The sequence below is a fragment of the Vanessa tameamea genome, chromosome 5, assembly GCF_037043105.1.
Source record: "Vanessa tameamea isolate UH-Manoa-2023 chromosome 5, ilVanTame1 primary haplotype, whole genome shotgun sequence".
In the NCBI taxonomy this organism is placed as follows: domain Eukaryota; kingdom Metazoa; phylum Arthropoda; class Insecta; order Lepidoptera; family Nymphalidae; genus Vanessa; species Vanessa tameamea.
The window spans coordinates 12,492,578-12,511,785 of NC_087313.1; the positions used below are offsets into that span (position 1 = coordinate 12,492,578).

At 32.0% G+C, this 19,208-nt stretch overlaps 2 protein-coding genes across 2 annotated transcripts in view; both read right to left on the bottom strand.

Moving 5' to 3' along the window:
- Nucleotides 1-9,688: 9,688 nt before the first annotated feature.
- On the bottom strand, nt 9,689-11,590 carry LOC113404473 (zinc finger protein 678-like). Its single transcript, XM_026645374.2, has one exon. It carries the CDS (start codon nt 11,413-11,415, stop codon nt 9,961-9,963), a length of 1,455 nt encoding a protein of 484 aa, XP_026501159.2. The 5' UTR covers nt 11,416-11,590; the 3' UTR covers nt 9,689-9,960.
- Nucleotides 11,591-13,183: 1,593 nt separating this feature from the next.
- Nucleotides 13,184-19,208, bottom strand: part of LOC113404441 (uncharacterized) — a 47,207-nt gene continuing 41,182 nt past the window's right edge. The window contains exons 4-7 of the mRNA XM_026645324.2: nt 16,664-16,847; nt 15,770-16,006; nt 15,516-15,653; nt 13,184-15,035 (exon numbers count right to left, since the gene is read on the bottom strand). Coding sequence (XP_026501109.1) covers nt 14,800-15,035; nt 15,516-15,653; nt 15,770-16,006; nt 16,664-16,847 — 795 coding nt within the window. The 3' untranslated portion in view covers nt 13,184-14,799. The remainder of the gene's footprint in view (nt 15,036-15,515; nt 15,654-15,769; nt 16,007-16,663; nt 16,848-19,208) is intronic.

The window sequence follows — 19,208 nt, forward strand, 5'->3', positions numbered from 1 at the left end:
TAACATTAGAAGTACATGGAATTAATAAAAATATATATTATACACATTAAACACACATAATTACGTTTATACTGCCAATCAAAACACGTCATGTTAAACTTAAAAATCAATAACTTGTTTCTTAACCGACTTCCAAAAAAGAAGGAGGCTAACAATTCGATTGTAGTTTTTTAAATTTAGAATTCCGTCATTTATGAACGGAATTTTAAAATTCATATTAGTTTGTGATGGTATATTTCCGAAAATTGACGTGAGTTAGTTTTCCTCATTGTCAAATATTGCAATTAATAATGTATAATTATTAATTGCAATAATGACAATGTACCATCAAGCTGAGTTTAATATTTCCTACCTTTCGGATTTAATATTTTTGTTAGCAATGAATAATTGTTGATTTTCGACCGATGAACAACACCTAGTATAATAAATTGCCAATCTGCGCCATAACTATCGCAGTGGTTAGCTTGCAGTAATTGGCGCCTGTGTATATGCGAATATACTTATTGTACAATTACAGATATACTTGATTTTATGGTTATATTTGTCAATTTTATCTGTGTGACTGCCACTCGCCCTGGTCTCGAAATAATAATATGACATAAATATATGTATGCCCTGTAGCAGTTGCTAATAATGTTACATTAGATTATGATTAGTTCTGGAGATTAGCCTCTATAAAAAACAAATTATATATCTTTATAGTATTAGCATAGATGTGCAAATATCTAGGAAGCGTTACTACAGCTAAATTCAATTTATTGATGTTCAATTTATTACTTGTTCAAGCTCATTATAGTACCGATTCGGCTCTTCCCGACCTTGACGACATCCGAAACTGACGGCCGGTCTCAAACAGGAGTTCGATCGTACATATTCTGAGCCCTTAACTTGACTTCCAACATCTGATTTCAGTCTCTACTCGGCCTCCCATTGCGGTTGACTTGTTTAAGCCAATAGGACAATAGCAAAATCTTACCGCGTAGAACTGACAAATCAGAAATCTTTCTTACTTATTTATAATGTATTTATTTACAATATAAACCACTCAGTCTGCGTGATGATCAACGAATCTGCAACGCTTTATTACACCTTACAATCTTTTTGCGCGCATCTCTAATATGTAAACAGATCTTGGTAATTAAAAGAATTACTTATATATTATTATATATTATATTTACTATAGATTATGTATATATTATTTTAAAATGAAAAAAGAAGTCAGCGTGGGCCACGTCTTCCAAGAAGACGACAAGATTGAAGTCCAGCGAAAATCAGATGATGTTTAGTAAAAATATAAAATATAAAACGCCATAATGTATAAAAACTGTGAGACCGTGGATGTTATAAATGAAATAAATAAAAAAAAAACAGATCTTGATAGTCGATTTTAATTAAGTATTAAATGTCGTATTAAGTAATATACCTATGAAATAAAATAAAGTATATAATTATGTATGCAATGTTAATATTAAAATAATAAAAAATGTTTAATTGAGCTGATGATAATAGAGCCACGATGTGGAGCCAGCTTAGCATTCAATTTAAATGCACTAAATGTTACTTTATTTTTCCAAGGTATCAACACTGTGTTTTTCAGTGTTTTATACTTTTTTATATAATCTAAAAGAATACAGTCAAATAATGACAATAACACCTAAATTAATGATTTAGTTAAATGAAAACGAATTTCTTATCAAGCCAATTGCGTTGAACTCTTTTACAGCATAATATCGAGGTCGAGATCGCTGATAATAGACGTGTTACGTCTAGGGTCAATGACTTGCTGACTTGAAGTAATAGACGGCTAGCAGCTAGCTCATGCCTGCGGCCTCGCTCATGTTTATTATAATAATCATATATCGCGTTTAATGCGTTACAAAGTCCTTAATTAGAATCCAGTGGGTGTATAGCCGGCTCTAATCATTGTGCGAAATAAAATACATACCATATTTTAAGTATGAAGATTTTAACAAAAAGGTTTCATCAAAATCGTTGCTAATTTTGGGTGATTTCGAACAAACGACCATTTCGATTTTTAATTATAATAATTAATTCTTAGTCCATCAGACCTACTTTATTTATCTTACCATAAACCCTATTCAAAGTAATGTTATTAAAAGTAACCTAACATTTTGATTTCAAATAGTAAGCGTAAATGTTAAAAAATGGCGCGAAAGCTTTAAATATTTTTGAATAAAGATAATTAAACAAGATGGCGGCGAATCGTTAGCGCCATCTTTTAAATTACAAGGAAACAATATTTGACAGCTAGTCGGTTTGGTGAATCGTCGTATCGATGGTTGGCGGGAATGTTGAACGCCGCCATTATTGTGGAGTGGTCGACTGTAAGCGCTACCTCGTCTATGACGAATCGCCGTTGTTCCTCTTAATTTTTATAGTGTGCTATTGTAATTTTTATTAAAAGAATAACAAATGGCTCATCTTGATAGAGGTGAAGATCTACCTTTAAACACATCAACATCAAAACATACGTTTTTAACTCACCTTTATGCTTTTATATGCTATCAGTAACTAACTATTTGAACACATTTACATTAGCTAATAAAATTAATATATTCGAAATGTATTTCTAAAATTGCATGGAATTTTGTGTTCCTTGATTTTCATGCGGGATACATACCTACACTAATTTAAATGAAGAAGCATAACTGCGGTGTTTCTTGGCGATTATTTGGAAGAATCCCGAATCGGTTAAAGGTATCATTTTTTCAAATTTAATTTTGTGAAACGGTTCTGAAATGTAATTTTTAAGATTCGGCTTGGATAAATAAGACTTAATTTTATTGTTTTTAAGATGACGTTGATAATCTAGAATGTTGAGTCATCTTTTAATTAATGTTTTTCAAATAATTATAGAATCGTGACAAAGACAATTATATCATTAAACATTTGAAAGTTTTGAAATATACATACTAATGATCACCATATTTCTCCAAGACAATTAAAATAAATAATTACGTAACAAATTGATCTTTATTTAATATCTAGGCAGGGAGGCCGGCACCGTGTCACCGGTCACCACGGCCCATAGACGTTGGCGCTGTGAGAATTATTAACCATGCCTACATTGCCACTACGCCACTAACCTTGGGATATAAGATTTTATGTCCCTTGTGCCTGTTACAATTACTCACCCTCACCTTACTCACCCTTTAAACCGGAACAAATCGATAAATACTGCTTGGCGGTAGATTATCTTATCAGTGGGTGGTACCTTATCAGGCGAGCTTTTCCGAACCGATACGACTTGGGAACTTTCAAGAAAAGAGCGTACTCTTTCCTGAAAGGCCGGCAACGCACCTACAAGCCCCCCGGTGTTGCAGATGTCCATGGGTGGTGGTAGTCACTTTCCATCAGGTGAGCCACCTGCTCGTTTGCCACCTCTAACATAAAAAATATATATATATATATATATATTTAATATACTATATTATAGAAAAGGTTTGTTAAATTCAATCAATGTCCCAAGCTTACCCTTATAAGTAAGAATTAAATGTCTTCTAATTTTCTCAACTTGAAAATCTAATTCCACTTAAAGTTAAAACAACTAAACTGAAATTACATCGACATAACGTTACAAAACCCGAGCTCGTGTGACGCATATTATTTGAATATACGGAAATTTTCGCTGAATATTCAAATGAACTTTAAATCCATTTATATTTACTTTTGTGAGATACTTTTTGTAACTTAATTCGGTTTTGCTGATTTAATTACTTCTTGTATATTAACTAGCTACCCGTTCAGGTACCACTTTTTACCGTGCGACGATTAAACTAAAGGTCTACATAAAATGTTTATATCAGGAAAGCTCAAAGTCGGTTTCATTTTTTCCGACATCTCATTGTTATATTTAAGCCAATTAACAGGAAACATTAGTATTATACACCTAAATCTTCCTCAAGAATCTACTATCCATTGGTGAAAAACGTATGAAAATCCCAACGGATCACCCAACGGTGGTTTTTGAGATTATCGCATTCAGACTGACAGACAGACTGCGTTGGAAGGACTTTTTTTATAATATGAAATAATTACGTCTTCTGTAACTGTTATAAAAACAGCTTTAACACAAAAAAAAAACTTAAATATAACAAAAAAAGATCTAATTGTATAATAGATAAAATATTGTCCATTATATTTGGTGTTGTCTGTTGTAAAATACTTTAAATAGACGAAATCGCTTGCACATATTTTTTTTAACCATAAAATAGGAAGTTAGACGATAAGGGCTTACATTTGCTTTAGCATTATGAAGATCATTAAACAATATTAACTCACACACCCTCTATCTTTAATACAGGACACAGGAATACAATATATTTTTGTTTCTTGGTACATGAGTACCTTCCAATAGAGCATAATGCTGTAAGGTAATCACGAGATCTACACTATAGGTCTGATTGACTTGAAATGCAGCAAAGTTATTCTTTTCGCGACTTAGACGCTCACTAAGTAAGGATTATTGGAAATTTCAACTTTTAGAGGTGAGGGACCTCCTGGGGGGCGTGTATATAAAGCTGACGCGTACCGATTCGCTATGGGCAACTAGTCCTGATCAACTATCAACGTACAAACAAGACTACTGAAGTTGTAATGTGAGACATAGATTTATTTTATAAAATAAACATCTGCTAATAACTTTGCCTGAATTCTACCCGTACAGAGTCGGGACGGAGAGCTGAAACCTTAAATTGGTTTCTTGTCGGGTTGTTCGCCAAAGTTCTCCAAATTTACTGGATCAAAACTGTTGGGTTGGGTATTACAGAGTTCTATGACACCTGGATTGTGTTATATGTGATTTGACGATTAAATTGTTTATGCAGTTGTCGATTTCAGAACTCAATTAGACAATTCATAGTTTATCATATATATTTTTTTAAATTAAGCTGCGTAGTTTGAAAGAAATAAATCTGATATCCATAAGTTCGAAATACCGTTATTATGGATACACAGACCAAAACTTTTTTTTTTTTAATAATCTCCTTCACTTTACACGCATTGCATAACAAAACCACTTGTAAAAGAGAATCAAAGAATTCTCAAAGGATGGATACATTAAAACATATACACCTACTCTAATTAAATTACTACTGTGTTCGTTTCTTTTGTTACCAAAGTTAACAGACGTGGATATAAATTCATTGCCTATAAAAGTATTTTTTAGCGAATGAGGTCACAATCGACACTTCACCTGACCGAAACAGCTGGTGCTGAAACGGAACCTTGAACTCAAGTTATTATTGTCGACCTAAATTTCTTTGTCTGGTTAAATAAATAAAAGTAGCATATGAGTATCGTTTGTAGTCAAATTGGTCTGAATTCAGAATTTGATGAATTAAATTACAAAAAAAATACGGCAAATTTTTGATTCCACGGTTTCGTCCGCTTGTAATTCAATTTATGACGAACTTTTTTAGAAACCTTCATTCCCAACATTACCTTTTAAAATGGGAAAAAATATCCTCTTTGCTCTATATCCGTCCTTGGGTTTCAAGCTTGCTTCGTACCAAATATCATCAAAATTGATTCAGTGAAGCCACGAAAACGAACAGCTTATACATTAGACATTTGATTATTGTATCTTCACAGATGTGCTATCCGTGCTGTTGTTACCTTACTTATAATGTTATATTAACGTGCTTACTTATTTTTTTTTTAAATTGCCATGTCATCAATGGATTCGAAGGATTTTAGATTCCTCGGCTGGTCTGGATGCTATTCGACCAGATTGTCAACATCTCTTTTATGGATTGCCATTTTAGATTGTTATCCAACAACTCGTGTATGTGAATTCGCGCGCGCGCGTGCGTTTGCGTCCGCGTGTGCTTTACAAAAGATCACTATACTCGTATATTTTGCTCCAGTTTGTCAACCAGTCTCTCAATTAAGTTTTTAAAATCAATTTTTAAAATCATATTGATTAGAATTATTTTGAACATCGTGTTCACTCACTAAAGGAAGCATCACAACGTGAGCGGGGGTACGATAATTCCGCTTACTCATTTCGCCAAAGACTTCGAAACGGCGTTATAAGGACCTTTTACGACCACAATAGATTCCTCTATTCCACTCCCCGAAGCCTGTAAGAGGCATAAGGCCAGCTAAGACATTGACGTAGTGTTCACTGGTTTTCTATGGGTAGTCTGTAGTATCACGATATACTCTGTCCTGCATACAGTAAAAGGTAAAAAATCTGTGCTGTGTTATAGACTGATGTTAAGGTTTCTTTTTAAACGGAGAAACTATGAGGCATACATATTATTTGGCATTCCAAATATTTAAATTATTTTCAAATAATTATACCGTTACTTTAAATAAAATATGATTTTTTATTTATATATTATATTTAAGTTACGTTATTTCAAATGAAATATAACTTTTAGTCCTCTGAGAGGCAACCGAGATTTTCTATTAGAATAAAGGTCAGTGCTGACGGGTCTGCATACATAGGTATAATAGACCATAAAGTGTCTGCTAAACAAAGCCTTTACCTTTAATCAGAATTTCTACTGACTAAGATATCTTATTTTTTCCTTTTCTTAACAAGATATAACCTCGAAAATTAATTAAAGGGACTTTGATAAGTATTCCTATTTTACTAAATACAAATCTCAAATCTCACAAATTATATGCTGCTAAAAAGCCAATATTATAATATTTAGACTTACATTTAAGCCAAACTGTATTGTTTCCCTTTGTCTATTGAATTCCTCGTGCCTTTATTGAAATTCCCAAACACCTCAATAATTCAAACACGCTTAGTGCATAGGACGTAATTACTGCGATCAATAAAAATTGTCGGAGATCCCATCGGACTTGTAACCAAAACAGAGTTTATTAATGCTATAACATTTCAAAGTATATTTCTAAATTAAAATTATTTTACGTAGTCGTGTTGGATTTACATACGAATCTTAATTACCCAATTAGATTGGCTGATAAGCATTGCTTATATAATCTAGGTGATAATGGCAAATCTCAAAGAAACCTACGAGTAAATCGATACAGTCAATAATTTGTTTTATTTTATTACAGCGATGCAGAAACAAACATTGAAACTGCAAGGAGAATAAACCACTCCTCATAGCCCCATCAATTAGGGGATCTTATGTCCCTTGTGTCTGAAATTCCTTCCTTCCAACCGGAACACGCCAGGATTGTAATCGTAGTACCGTATTGATTTTGTTAGAATTTAAGTTAAGATTATTGCTTAAGGCTGTTTTATTATCAGTTACAATTAGCAATCATCATTATTCGACATTGGAATACCATTCGTTTCGACAAAATATTAGATAGGTAGATTCTTGGATCGTTATTTATTGTGTAAAGCCATATCGTAGCGGCTAGTGACTCCCTTGGCTTCTCAAGTGTCACAATAAGAGAAATATTACCCATATAATATAAGAAATGTTAGAAAAGATAATACAATTTAGTCTTTTTCATTTAAGCAGTGTTCCCAGAGCATACTCTCGGGAGGGACGATTTATCTATTTTATATACCTAACTATATACCTAACCGTCGCACAAACTATTACTCACAAAGATAGATTGCTCTCTATTAGTCATAATGAACGAAAATCTCAAAATAGTTTCTTAATTAATAAAAAAATACATAAAGAAATATTTTTAAAATGTTCTTAGTTAAAAAGTCGTTTTTTTGTGATATTTAAATTAAATTAGTACATAACAATATGTGCTGTATTAAAATGAACTGGGATTGTTACAATTTGGCGTAGTATGCGAAAGCGATCCCATGAAGAGACGAAGAGCGTACCGCCGGTTTATTAGTGGGTATTCCGGTGTACAAGGGCGCACTAAACGTCCTGGGCACCGGCAGGAGCCACGTGTCTCTCACTTCATGAGAGATAAACGCGTAGGTAAGGCGTTTTTCCAGAGATAAAGAGAAAAAAAGCAAAAGGTATGATATAATTGGTACTTTTCTTTATCTCCTTATTAAAATGAAAACGTATGAATTTAAAGATTATAGGTAGTGTTTATTTATCTTATTAAAATATATAATAGCTCAGTTCAGAAGCCGACGAACTCGAAGTCAATTGTACTAATATTAAAATAAAAATGTATTTAGAATTAGATTAGTGCTGCATATCGTCCGTGTTTAGAAGCGGATGCAAAACACGTTTTTACACCATTCGTTATAATTAATAATGATATAAGTAACTCGTATCTTTTTCGTCGAAGTATTTTTTTATTTCAAATATATTGTAATACAGGTTTGGCCGTTTTAGTTTGGATTACTCTATAATTAAGAAGGAAAAATCATCATTATGTATCCTCAATATATTTTTTGAACTTCTGTGACGTTTAGATTCCGTCGAGCATGCGTTGATTATCGTAGTTGGTTCCGCGGCATATGCGACTGGCTTTTTGAATAATATTCGTATTCAGCCAAATAAAAGTATACTCTGCAAAATTTTGTACATTGAGGAGGAGCACGAACTGTTTTCTAAAGCTGTTAAAGAGCCTTGCATAGACAACATTAGGTCCGTGCAGTGCACAGGCTTGCTCTGAAGTACGATTATGAAAAATAAACCTGATATAAATGTACATATAATATGACCAGATAAAGTTAAGTGTTTTTGTTGGCGAATCGTATAAATTGATTTGTAGAAAAACAGCAGTGTCTCGATCTGGCAATGTGCTAGGTCGCCACGTGGCATGAGACATTTAATGTATCATCGAAACAAATAATATAAACAGTCTACTGGTTTTTTTAAACTTTTGCCCTGACCCTCTTAAGGTCATGCTTGCTTTGGTGTAATACTCCCGCTCGCTACAAGTACAAATATATACCTATGTATGTATGTATACTTGTTTATGTACTTAATTTTTAGTAGTGACCCAATACTATTTAGAAAAGATTCGATTATTTTTAAAGGCATAGTTAAATGACAAAATAAAACAGATTTTTTCTTTAAAATATTTTTACTTTTACATTAAATAAAATATTTATTATTTACTATGGAATTTTCAATAATGGCAACATTCACCTACCTATAAATTATATACACATTGTATGTCCTTTGTAGTAATATTTTTCGCACAAATATCTTACTGATTATATAATTACAATCATTAATTATATAATTAATATAGCATAGGTAAATACGTAATATAAAATTGTCATTATTATGTTGATTGGTTGATCTAGTAAGGTCAGTTAATATTGAGTGTCGGCTATGGAATTATATATTTTTTTTTTGAGATCATTTGAACCAGAAATGGTTTTTTTTTTTTTATAATATAATATAAAAGCTTGTGTTATTCAGTACCTTTTTCCGTCAAAAACTATTCCTTCAAACATTACACATAGAAACACTTAATTTGGATCTTAATTTTTTTTTTACCACATATTATTTTTATATATAATATAAATTATCTACATGACCAATTTTTTGTTACACAAATCAAATAGTGACAATTTATTGAATATAATTAAATCACTTGTAGTGAAATAATTTTTCATGCTGTCCCCTAGACCAAGGGAAAAATAACTTTTTTTATTTCCATGGATGTGGCACAAGACTTTACAGCATAGACAAACTATATGACAATTATATAATCTTAAATGTTGTCTCATAGTCTAATCTTTTGTAAAAAAAATATTATTATCATTTTTCATGGAAGAAAGAAGTATTTTATACTTAATAAAAATATATTTAGTTTAATAAAAAATATGATATAAAAAATTAGTAACAATGAAATACTTGAATAATACAAATTATTTGAATGTGTTTGAATAAAATTTCTTATGTTATAGTATCTAATACTGCAAACCATAATTGGAAATATTTCTAGTAATACCTTCTTTCTGTCTTTTTTATAAACATTAATAAAATACGCACTTGAGTTTTAAATTTAATATTTCTCCAAGTTCATGACTAGAATTGAATAATATTATTTTTATTGCTAGTGATATTAATCAAAAGGTTTTGCATCAATCTCAATGATTAGATCATCATTTTGAGTCTGTGGAACGATCTCATTCTCTTTCTTAACTTCAACAGTGGCTGGCTTTTGTTCTGTGATAATAGTCAATGAATGCTTCAGCTTCATATGCTTCCTGACCGAATCTCGATTATAGAACTTCAGATGACACTGCGGACATGAGTATTTCTTTTCATCGTAATGTGATCTTTCATGAGACGCTAGTTTATCAGCACTGAGATAAAATCGACCACAAAATGTACAAGGAAAGTTTTTGTCTGTATGTTTACTTTGATGTTGTTTGACATTATATGCCTTGGCACATTTATAGTCGCATAAGTCACATTTGAAGAAATTTTCTTTCTTGTTATGGACCCACCTTTTATGATTGCACAACTCAGCACTGGTGTAAAATGTAGAAGCACACTTCTCACATGTGTATGACTTAATACCGCTATGTCTTTTCATATGAGTGTGATAACTCATTTTATTCATAACTTTCTTACATATCGTACATGAAACCTTTTGTTCCGTGTGACTTTTGAGATGTCTGTATACATTTCTACGTCCCCTTACATACTTACCACAAAAATGACATGTTATTTCAACTAAATAATCCTGGTGTGCACCTTCTTTGTGCCCTTGAAGAGAACTGTATTGGGTGTATGTATTCGGACAAAGATTACACTGAAACGGTCTCTCGCCACTATGTGTGACTAGATGTGATGACATATCTTTGATTCTCGATGTCTTGTAATTACATTCTTTACAAACAAATACTCTTGTTTTACCTATTCCCTCTATAGATACATTGCTATCAGTAGCAACTACGCAGCTTTTTGTCTTTTTTTTCTTATGCACACGAAGGGCTTTATAACTCTTAAATGTTCTTTTACAATTTTCACATATTAAGCTTTCAGGCATATGTACCTTTTTCCAGTGAACTCTTAACTTGCATTTGGATCTAAATATGTCTCCACAGTCGTCACATTCGAAGTTCTGATCTATAGATTTAATTTTGGGTACATTATAAGTCTCTAAAATAATTGTGAGTGGTTTATCGGCACTGTCTTCACTTAAATCATCATAATTAAAATATTCCTCACTATTAACCTTTTCCAATTTGACTTCATTTTCTTTACATTCCTCTTTCTTTATTTTTATGATGTCACCGCTGTTATTAAGTATCTCGTCTTTTAAATTATAGTTTTGTAATTCAATATTAGACGATTCACATTTTTCTTTAAAACTTATTGCAGTTTGTAGTTGTTCAAAACAAGATTCACATATTTTATCGGGAAGACCATCTCGGTTTTTGATTTCAATGGAAGTTATAGCGTTTATGTATTCAAATACCAAGTAATGTTTGTATTTTTCATACAATGATATGTATTTGTTTTGTTCTGATTTTAAACACACACGACAAACTGTTTTATTGCTATTCATGTTTTCATAGTTATTGATGATCAGTGAGTAAAATATTCATGAAAAATAAAATGTAACTGCAGATAGGTACTACATTAGTTAATTGTTTTATTTACAATCGGAAACCTTAATTATAATTTCTAAAATAGATCAATGTTATGACGTTAATGAACATGAACAATATTTTGATTTTGACGTTGAAAGCAAACTTTTTTTTGTAAGAGTCCAAGCAAAGGTGTGGCTGTTTACAGCACAGTCTCTTCAGTCGTAACGGTACAAAAATTAACAGTATGGAGTGTCGAGGTAAGGAGAAGTATCTCATATGGGTTTTCACCCGAAAAAGTGTCTCCAGTTTCCTTAACGAAATGTATCACATTCGGCTTTCATAAATTTCTATAATGGCGCTACTGTATGTAAAGGGTATTTATTAATTAAAAAATATTAATTTATTATTAATTGAGATTTATAAAATAGATTAACAGAATAATTTGAACCACCTTTTCATGATAAATATTTAATATTTTCTATCTAATTCCGTTTTAGTCCTCTGAGTATTAGCACGTTCCATAAAATTAGCCTCTAAAACCGCAGCAGCTTTATCTAAATTTCATAGATTTTGAGGAACACTTTTTTATGTACAAATATACTTCTCCTTCAGGTCTGCCAGGTCGTATAATTAGATACAAGATATGTATAATTTAGTCACCTTGTGTATCCAATGTGTGTACAACATATTTTATAATTGGATCGCAGTCGCCTAATATAAACTTGATTGGCAGCTCTGTTCTCAGTCCTCAATTCTACACTTGATTAGATTTAGGTTATTAAAACTATTTATTAGGAGTGAAAATTGTCTAGGTCACTTTTCAATTGTGTATACTGATATTGTTTATCTCTAAAGCATTCAAGCTGCAAGCATATTTGTGAATTAAGTATTCACAGAAAGTTCTATGTAACATATTATATTTATCTTATTTAGAAAAATAACATTTATTTTAAAAGAAAACATGAATGTAACGTTAACTGATTGATAAATTACTAAGAATGGTAGTTTGTTCCGTTTTTTAATTACTTTTTGTTGGCAAAAAAGAAAATAGAAGTAGCCATCCCACTTTTTGTTATAAGTGTGTTAAGAATATAATTGGGAGTTTCTGTGTTATGTTTTATCCCCAATAAAAAAATACCATCGCCGCTTAGCGTTTAAATCACCAGCAAAATAATACTCCAGGAGGCGTTTGACATGAGATCTTTGGTCTTTTGATTGCACCACACAAAAAATACCAAAAAAACATGTCATATTGCAATGCAGAGAAAAAAGTATTATTATTTTTATTTCATTATTTAGTTTTATGAATTCCGTAAGTTATGTTGTTGTTGTATGCATACAGATTAACTATTTTAAAGAAGTAATAGATAGTTGTCATAGACAATAACAATAAAACAAAGATTTTAAAAATAAATATGCATTTATCATATAGTTCACTTACAATATATATCACTTTTACTTTATAATGCTTAGGTACACATTATTTAGGTTCTGAATATTTTTTACAAATGATAAGATACTTAATAATAATAATAATAATTGTTTCCCAATATCCTAGTGCTGGAATATTAAAATCATTACCTAGAAAATAAAACAGATTCTAATAAGACTAGTTTAATCATATAAGATTTTTAAAATGTAGACTAAGCCTTATTTCTAGATATGCCATTTAAAAACCAATATGTAAAGAATATTTATATATAAATAAAAAGTGAGGTGAAGATAAAAACATTTTTTTTAAATTATAATGTTGTATATGACTTAAACTTTACAATTTAAAATCATTTGTTTAAAAATATATTAGATATAATTTAATTATTTACTGTAAAATGCAGTCAAATATCTCTGTAAAGAGGTAACATCAGTTAAAAGCATATTCATACTAATATTTGTCTTTAAAGACGAAACTTTAATTTTGAGGTACAGGCATTATAGTCAAATTGACATTTTTATGTACTGATAGCAAAACAGATAGCTATATACTAAATCTTGAAATAACTATTACTGTTGTATCTTTTAATTGTATTTATAAAAGTTGCAAAACAATTATTTTATAATGAATTGTTAACAATTATTGTTTCAAGATTGAATTTGGAATTACTTTGGATTTATGATATTTATTGAGGCTGAAGAACAACACTGACATATTATTTATTAGGTGCATAGCATAACTGTTAATTTGCTTTCTATAACTATACAAAGTGGTGCACACTATACTAAATTAAGAAGCTAGCATTACATTTTCTGTAAGGAACATTAATTAAAAAAATACTGCTCTATATAAAAAATAATCTTGGTCCCAAATATAGTAAACAAACATTGTACTTAAGCTATGGCCGTTCACACAATATATACAATAAATAACTAAAACCTTTTTTTATGGAAATTAGGTGTTATCTCTAAAATGTATCTATCTCATGTAAGAAAAAATATTTACAAATATATACCTTAATGTCAGTGTTAGGAATCTCAAACATGGCTTGGAATCATGGGGGGGTATTTAAAGTGTTTTTTTATACTTTTATATTTAATGAATTTACTAGATCGAGTGCGTCCTGGTGTGAAAAGTAGTTTTTACGTATCCGGTATGAAATGTCTATGAAATGTACTATATTTATTACTATGCAATTGTACAATTGCGAGTTGATATTCTTGATATCCAGTGATTGTAATTGTACGATAATTGATATCGTACGGTGGCTGTCACTGTCACTGATGAAATATCAAATTTCAATTATTATGTCAACGTTTTTTTTCGTGTCAAAATTGTCACAGATAATAAATATTTACATACGCTAGTACAATCTTATTATGTATTATGAGATTTTATTGAAATATATATATATTTTTAAGAAATATACACTTATTTTAACATTCTTTGCGTAAAAAAATTGAAAGTTTGCATTTTTATACAGAATAGCGAGTAATTTAAAAGTTACATTTGTATTACATACCTTATTAATGTATAGTACATAAACATTTGGCAATGTTTGGGTTTTCATTATTATAATGGACATTATTGAAGATACATGAATATATTTGGCCACTAATCTAAAAATTTGGCTCCTACTCGTGTGACGCGGTTAATATGTACCATTGGTTAAGTTTAATGGAACTCGTCGAGAAAGGTCAGGACTTAAATACATTTTTATCTCGTGAAATTGTCTCTAGAGGAAAGTCAAAAGGCTTGTACCAATTAAAGTTCTCCCATAGATGAAGGCACACGTTCGTGTATTGGTTTTACTTGGTTTTCTCAAATTACATTTACAGACTACATAAACTTATGCTAAATTTACAGTTCTCTATGATTTGGCTATAGTTCGCAACACCCATTTTGTAATCGACTATTGATTAATCTATCAGTCTGGAGGCTCCTGATGGGAGCAGTGGGGGACAGGGGAGGGGGAGGATTTGTAAGCTCTGGGGAAAAGAGAGGAGTAGGACGGTGGAGGTTCATACTCCGGGGGCGAAGGAGGTATCGATGTATCGAAGAGTTGTTGCGAAGCAGCGGTAACTGTGACGGTAGGGGAGAGATCAATACAAGACGCAGGTATTATCGGCGTGTCTGATGGCTTGGATCGTTTACAGCAGCATTCTGAAATAGAAAAAATATCAATAAGAATTTTGCTAAATTTGAATCGTGATTTTGAAAAATTGATAAACAGAGCCACAGGTTACATTGGATTTGATTTAATAAAAAGGTGGTTCAGACACTAGTAATACTGGGTTACTAGGAAGCGAAATAGCTTGCATAACCCTATATGTAAAGCCACAATTTCTAATTGGTATAGTAATCGTCAAATGCAACTAACAGTGTTCGCCATCAAAATTGCTACCAACTATCGCATTCAACTGCTTCATAATTAGTTCATGTAACAGTTAAAACAATAGGAATTAGCAAACCGTATGAATGGTAAAGTTGCTATCTATGACATCAAAGTTACGTCCTGACATTACAATGGCTTACTCACAATACATGCAGTACGAAATATTTCTGTTTGAGGATAGGATGATTTATAAGCGAATGGCCGAGACGGAGTTTCTTGTGTGCTAAAGTAAATCAGGGAAAACTCACCCCAAGCCAGACAGAACATGAGTATGGTTGCGCAGACCAGCATTCCCACCACGAGGTAGCTCCAAGGACCGTATGGCTTCAACGCAGCTGCGAACTCCATGAACGCGTTTTGTTTCTGTTCGCCTTCGGTTATCTTCACTGGAAGTTTAAAATTTTTAACTTTACACATACGTTATATGTTCGGAAATTGCAATTTTGCATTTTTAGAGTTTTCTTGTTGAGTGATTTCATTTAACCTGTAAGTAATAACTTACTTATGACCGAAGGTTTAGTCACGCCATCCGGCTGGTCCAGTCCCAGTAACTCCTGGTTTCTCGCCGCAAATCTCCTCAGCATTTCTAAGAGTGGAGAATCGCGTCGATGGGAGCAGGCGCTGGAATCTTCGTCTTCGCCTCCTGGGCAATGGCGGACACCATCGCAGACCAGGTAGGAGGATATACACAAGCCGGTCACGCCGCATATAAATTGAGATTCATTGTTGCAAACTGAACCTGGTAAAGAATTAATGAAGTGAGAAATTATTTACAAAATGTGAAGAGGGTACAAATAACCGATGAAGAATTTAATCACGTTAAAGAAGTTAAAAATAACATTTGTTACTTCGACTCAGATTTAAGTTTGGTGATAAATTTACAGGATGATTGAGATTCCACTAAATTGTCAGACGCGTCAGGTTCCTCGTGTCAGGCGATTTATCGTTAAAAATGTATATTTTCATTTAATAAATCTATATTTTTTATAAAACACCAATTTTTTACCCAAAATTATTAAAAATAAGGATAAGGAGATCTAAAGGAATTTTTAATGTAATAAACTTTAGGAATATAATCCAATCTTAACAAAATATATCTCTTAGTCGTCTCACGCACACAAAGGCATTTTAACCAATGAGCGTCACGATACTAATGTTAGCCGACAATTTGACGTGAAGGGGCGCGTCTTTGTGAGTGAATAGATATATATGAAGGATTATTACAGCAAATGTTTTTAATAACAATCAGGAATGACTGTGCTCTGTTAGTCACAGCTATTGTTTAACAAGGATACGGTTTATCCTTTTCCAAACAAGAACGTGCATCGCTTCATTCCAACCTGACCCAAACAACTAACTACTTTCCTATAAGCTATATTAATATTATTAGTCTTACCACTATTAACGGCCGTGACCACTAGTCGTAGTTTCTCAGTGTGATGGTAAGGCGTGGAGGGTGGGTTCCAAGCTATGCGGATCTTTGGTGGTAGCAGCTTGGTACCAGCCTTCGCTGCCACCGCTGCTGCGTTCCCTCCACACAACGATAGCCGCCATATCGGTGTCTTCGATTCTCCAATGTACTGTAAATTAAAATTACACTTCTTAGAGTTACAATTTTCAAAAAGGAAACTGTTTATGAAGAAACATACTGCCATATTTCTAAAATGCTATGTAAAACGTCCATTTTGTTTTAAAAATTCTGACTCCTGGGCCATTAGAGTATTGTGTAGCCAAAGGATGGAGGATAACGATTATAAATTTCATATAATATAATAACAAATGTTTGCCATGCGTCGAGACATTAGCGAAATCGTATTAATAAAAAATCGAACGAATGTTCTGGACATTTATAATAAGACAAAAATATTTAAAAGTTTATAAGTTTGAGTTGAAAACATAAAAACTAGTTTAAAAGGTTCGTTTGCAAAGACAAGTAACAAACAATCATGAGATCTTGAAGGTGATATTTTAATGGGCTTAAATAATCAATTTACATAATTTGCCGTGGTAATAAAAACTTATTTATGAGCTGCACTGACGTCATAACATTACCACACAAATTAAGTTAATAGTCGAATTAGGGAGTTCTAAACACATTTATCATAGTATGAAAACTAGTTAAAAATTAAAATATACCTGTTGAGTTTTGCGAGTAGGTACTTTTGTATAATCATTGTACAGGATTAAATTAAAGTTTAAGCTAACACCGAAATGTAGATTCTACCGAGAAGAATTAGTAACTCAGTAAGTACACTTTACCGATAATTAGTTATATATTTTATTAAATACAATTGAATTATTCCTTATCCTGCTTGGAAATCAACGAATACTAACTCAAAATGTTATTACCATCTATATAGAGAAATATGCCTAATTAATCAAAATTTTCTGTGGAAACTATACTAAAGTATGACCAATTTTATAGAAAATACACCCAAAAAGTCATATGATATTAAAATCCTCTCTCACAGTTTTATTTGCTTCAAACTTCAAAAAGCAATAGAGATATATAACCGAACCAGTTTCGAAGCCGACATAGACGAGATTTATATAATTATACGGTTTTTCTTACGCGTTCCGTAATGTTGATTTCGTTATTGCCTCGAAGGATCTAGACGCCTCGAGTACAGTCGTGTTAACACCAATTAACCCCGGTGTTCATGAAACTCAATTAGTCACGAAACAGTTGCCTGCATCAATGTATCAATTCATCGCTACGTTGATAGATATTATTTGAGTTTGAGAGGTAAATTTTCCATGCTCAACGTTTGAGTTTATGATCGGAGAAAATTGGTGTTCTATATTTTGTTCTAAATTGTTTTCAAACTGTAAGCTATCTGGTTGTTCTGCTACCAACTATAGGAGCAGTTTTATTTTTGAGTTTAAAATGTAAAGATTGAAAAGTACCCAATGGACAGGAATTGAAGAGTCGAAAAAAACAAAAATGCAACATGGCGAGGCGTAAATTTGTGAATCAAATTTGAATATCTACAAACTTTGGAGTTGCTCCCACACAACATCTTGTCATGACTGGACAGGTTCATGATGTTGATGCCGTAATTCCCAATATCATTTTGTGTCCGTATCGTATATCTTTAAAATGGCATTCTAGAAAATTCGTACAAAGCGTATCGTTCGGTATTAGAGCAGCGAATAATTTTCCCATACCTGGTAATATTCCTTTTGACTTTCTTTTGAAACTTACTCCAAAAGTACTAATTCTGATTGGACATACTCATCTATATCTAGCATAATGGCATATGACGCAAGCAAGTTTCCTTGCTCTCTCTTTCTCTCTGATTAATTAGTTAATTAACATATCAGAAGGAGCAAAAACTATCTGATTATATTCTATCTCTGTCTAAAATCTGTCACATAATTAATCACGCAATAAAATATGAATAAACGTAGCTCGTTCCAGTCGTTTTTATTGATTACGTAATACTTATTAACACTCAAATATTTATTCTGAGCAGTATGTGTGCAGTTTTAACAATAGAACCTGGTTCACGCTTCGATATTTTGATCATCGAAGAAGCTAGACGCTATTTTAGTTCAATTAGCGATTTTTAAACAAAAAGCTTAATATAATAGTTGTAATGAGTATCAGCGAAATAAGAATTAAACATGTCTTACCGATGTCGCAAATCTGAGGTGACTTATTAGCAAAACCAATGACGTAATAATGGTTGCCATGAGATATAAAAAGTAAAACGTATGCAATTTCGAACATGTCATAGATGTTAAATCTTTGAGCAAAAAGTTTCTTTAGGAATTTGATATTTAACTCTCAACACCATCCAAAGATGCTTTATTTCAGAACCAGAAGTAGTCTTTCTTAGTAATGTTTTGTGTAAGCCTCTCTGGGTAGATACCACCCACTCATCAGATATTCTACCGCCAAACAACAGTACTTAGTATTACTGTGTTACTGTTTGGAG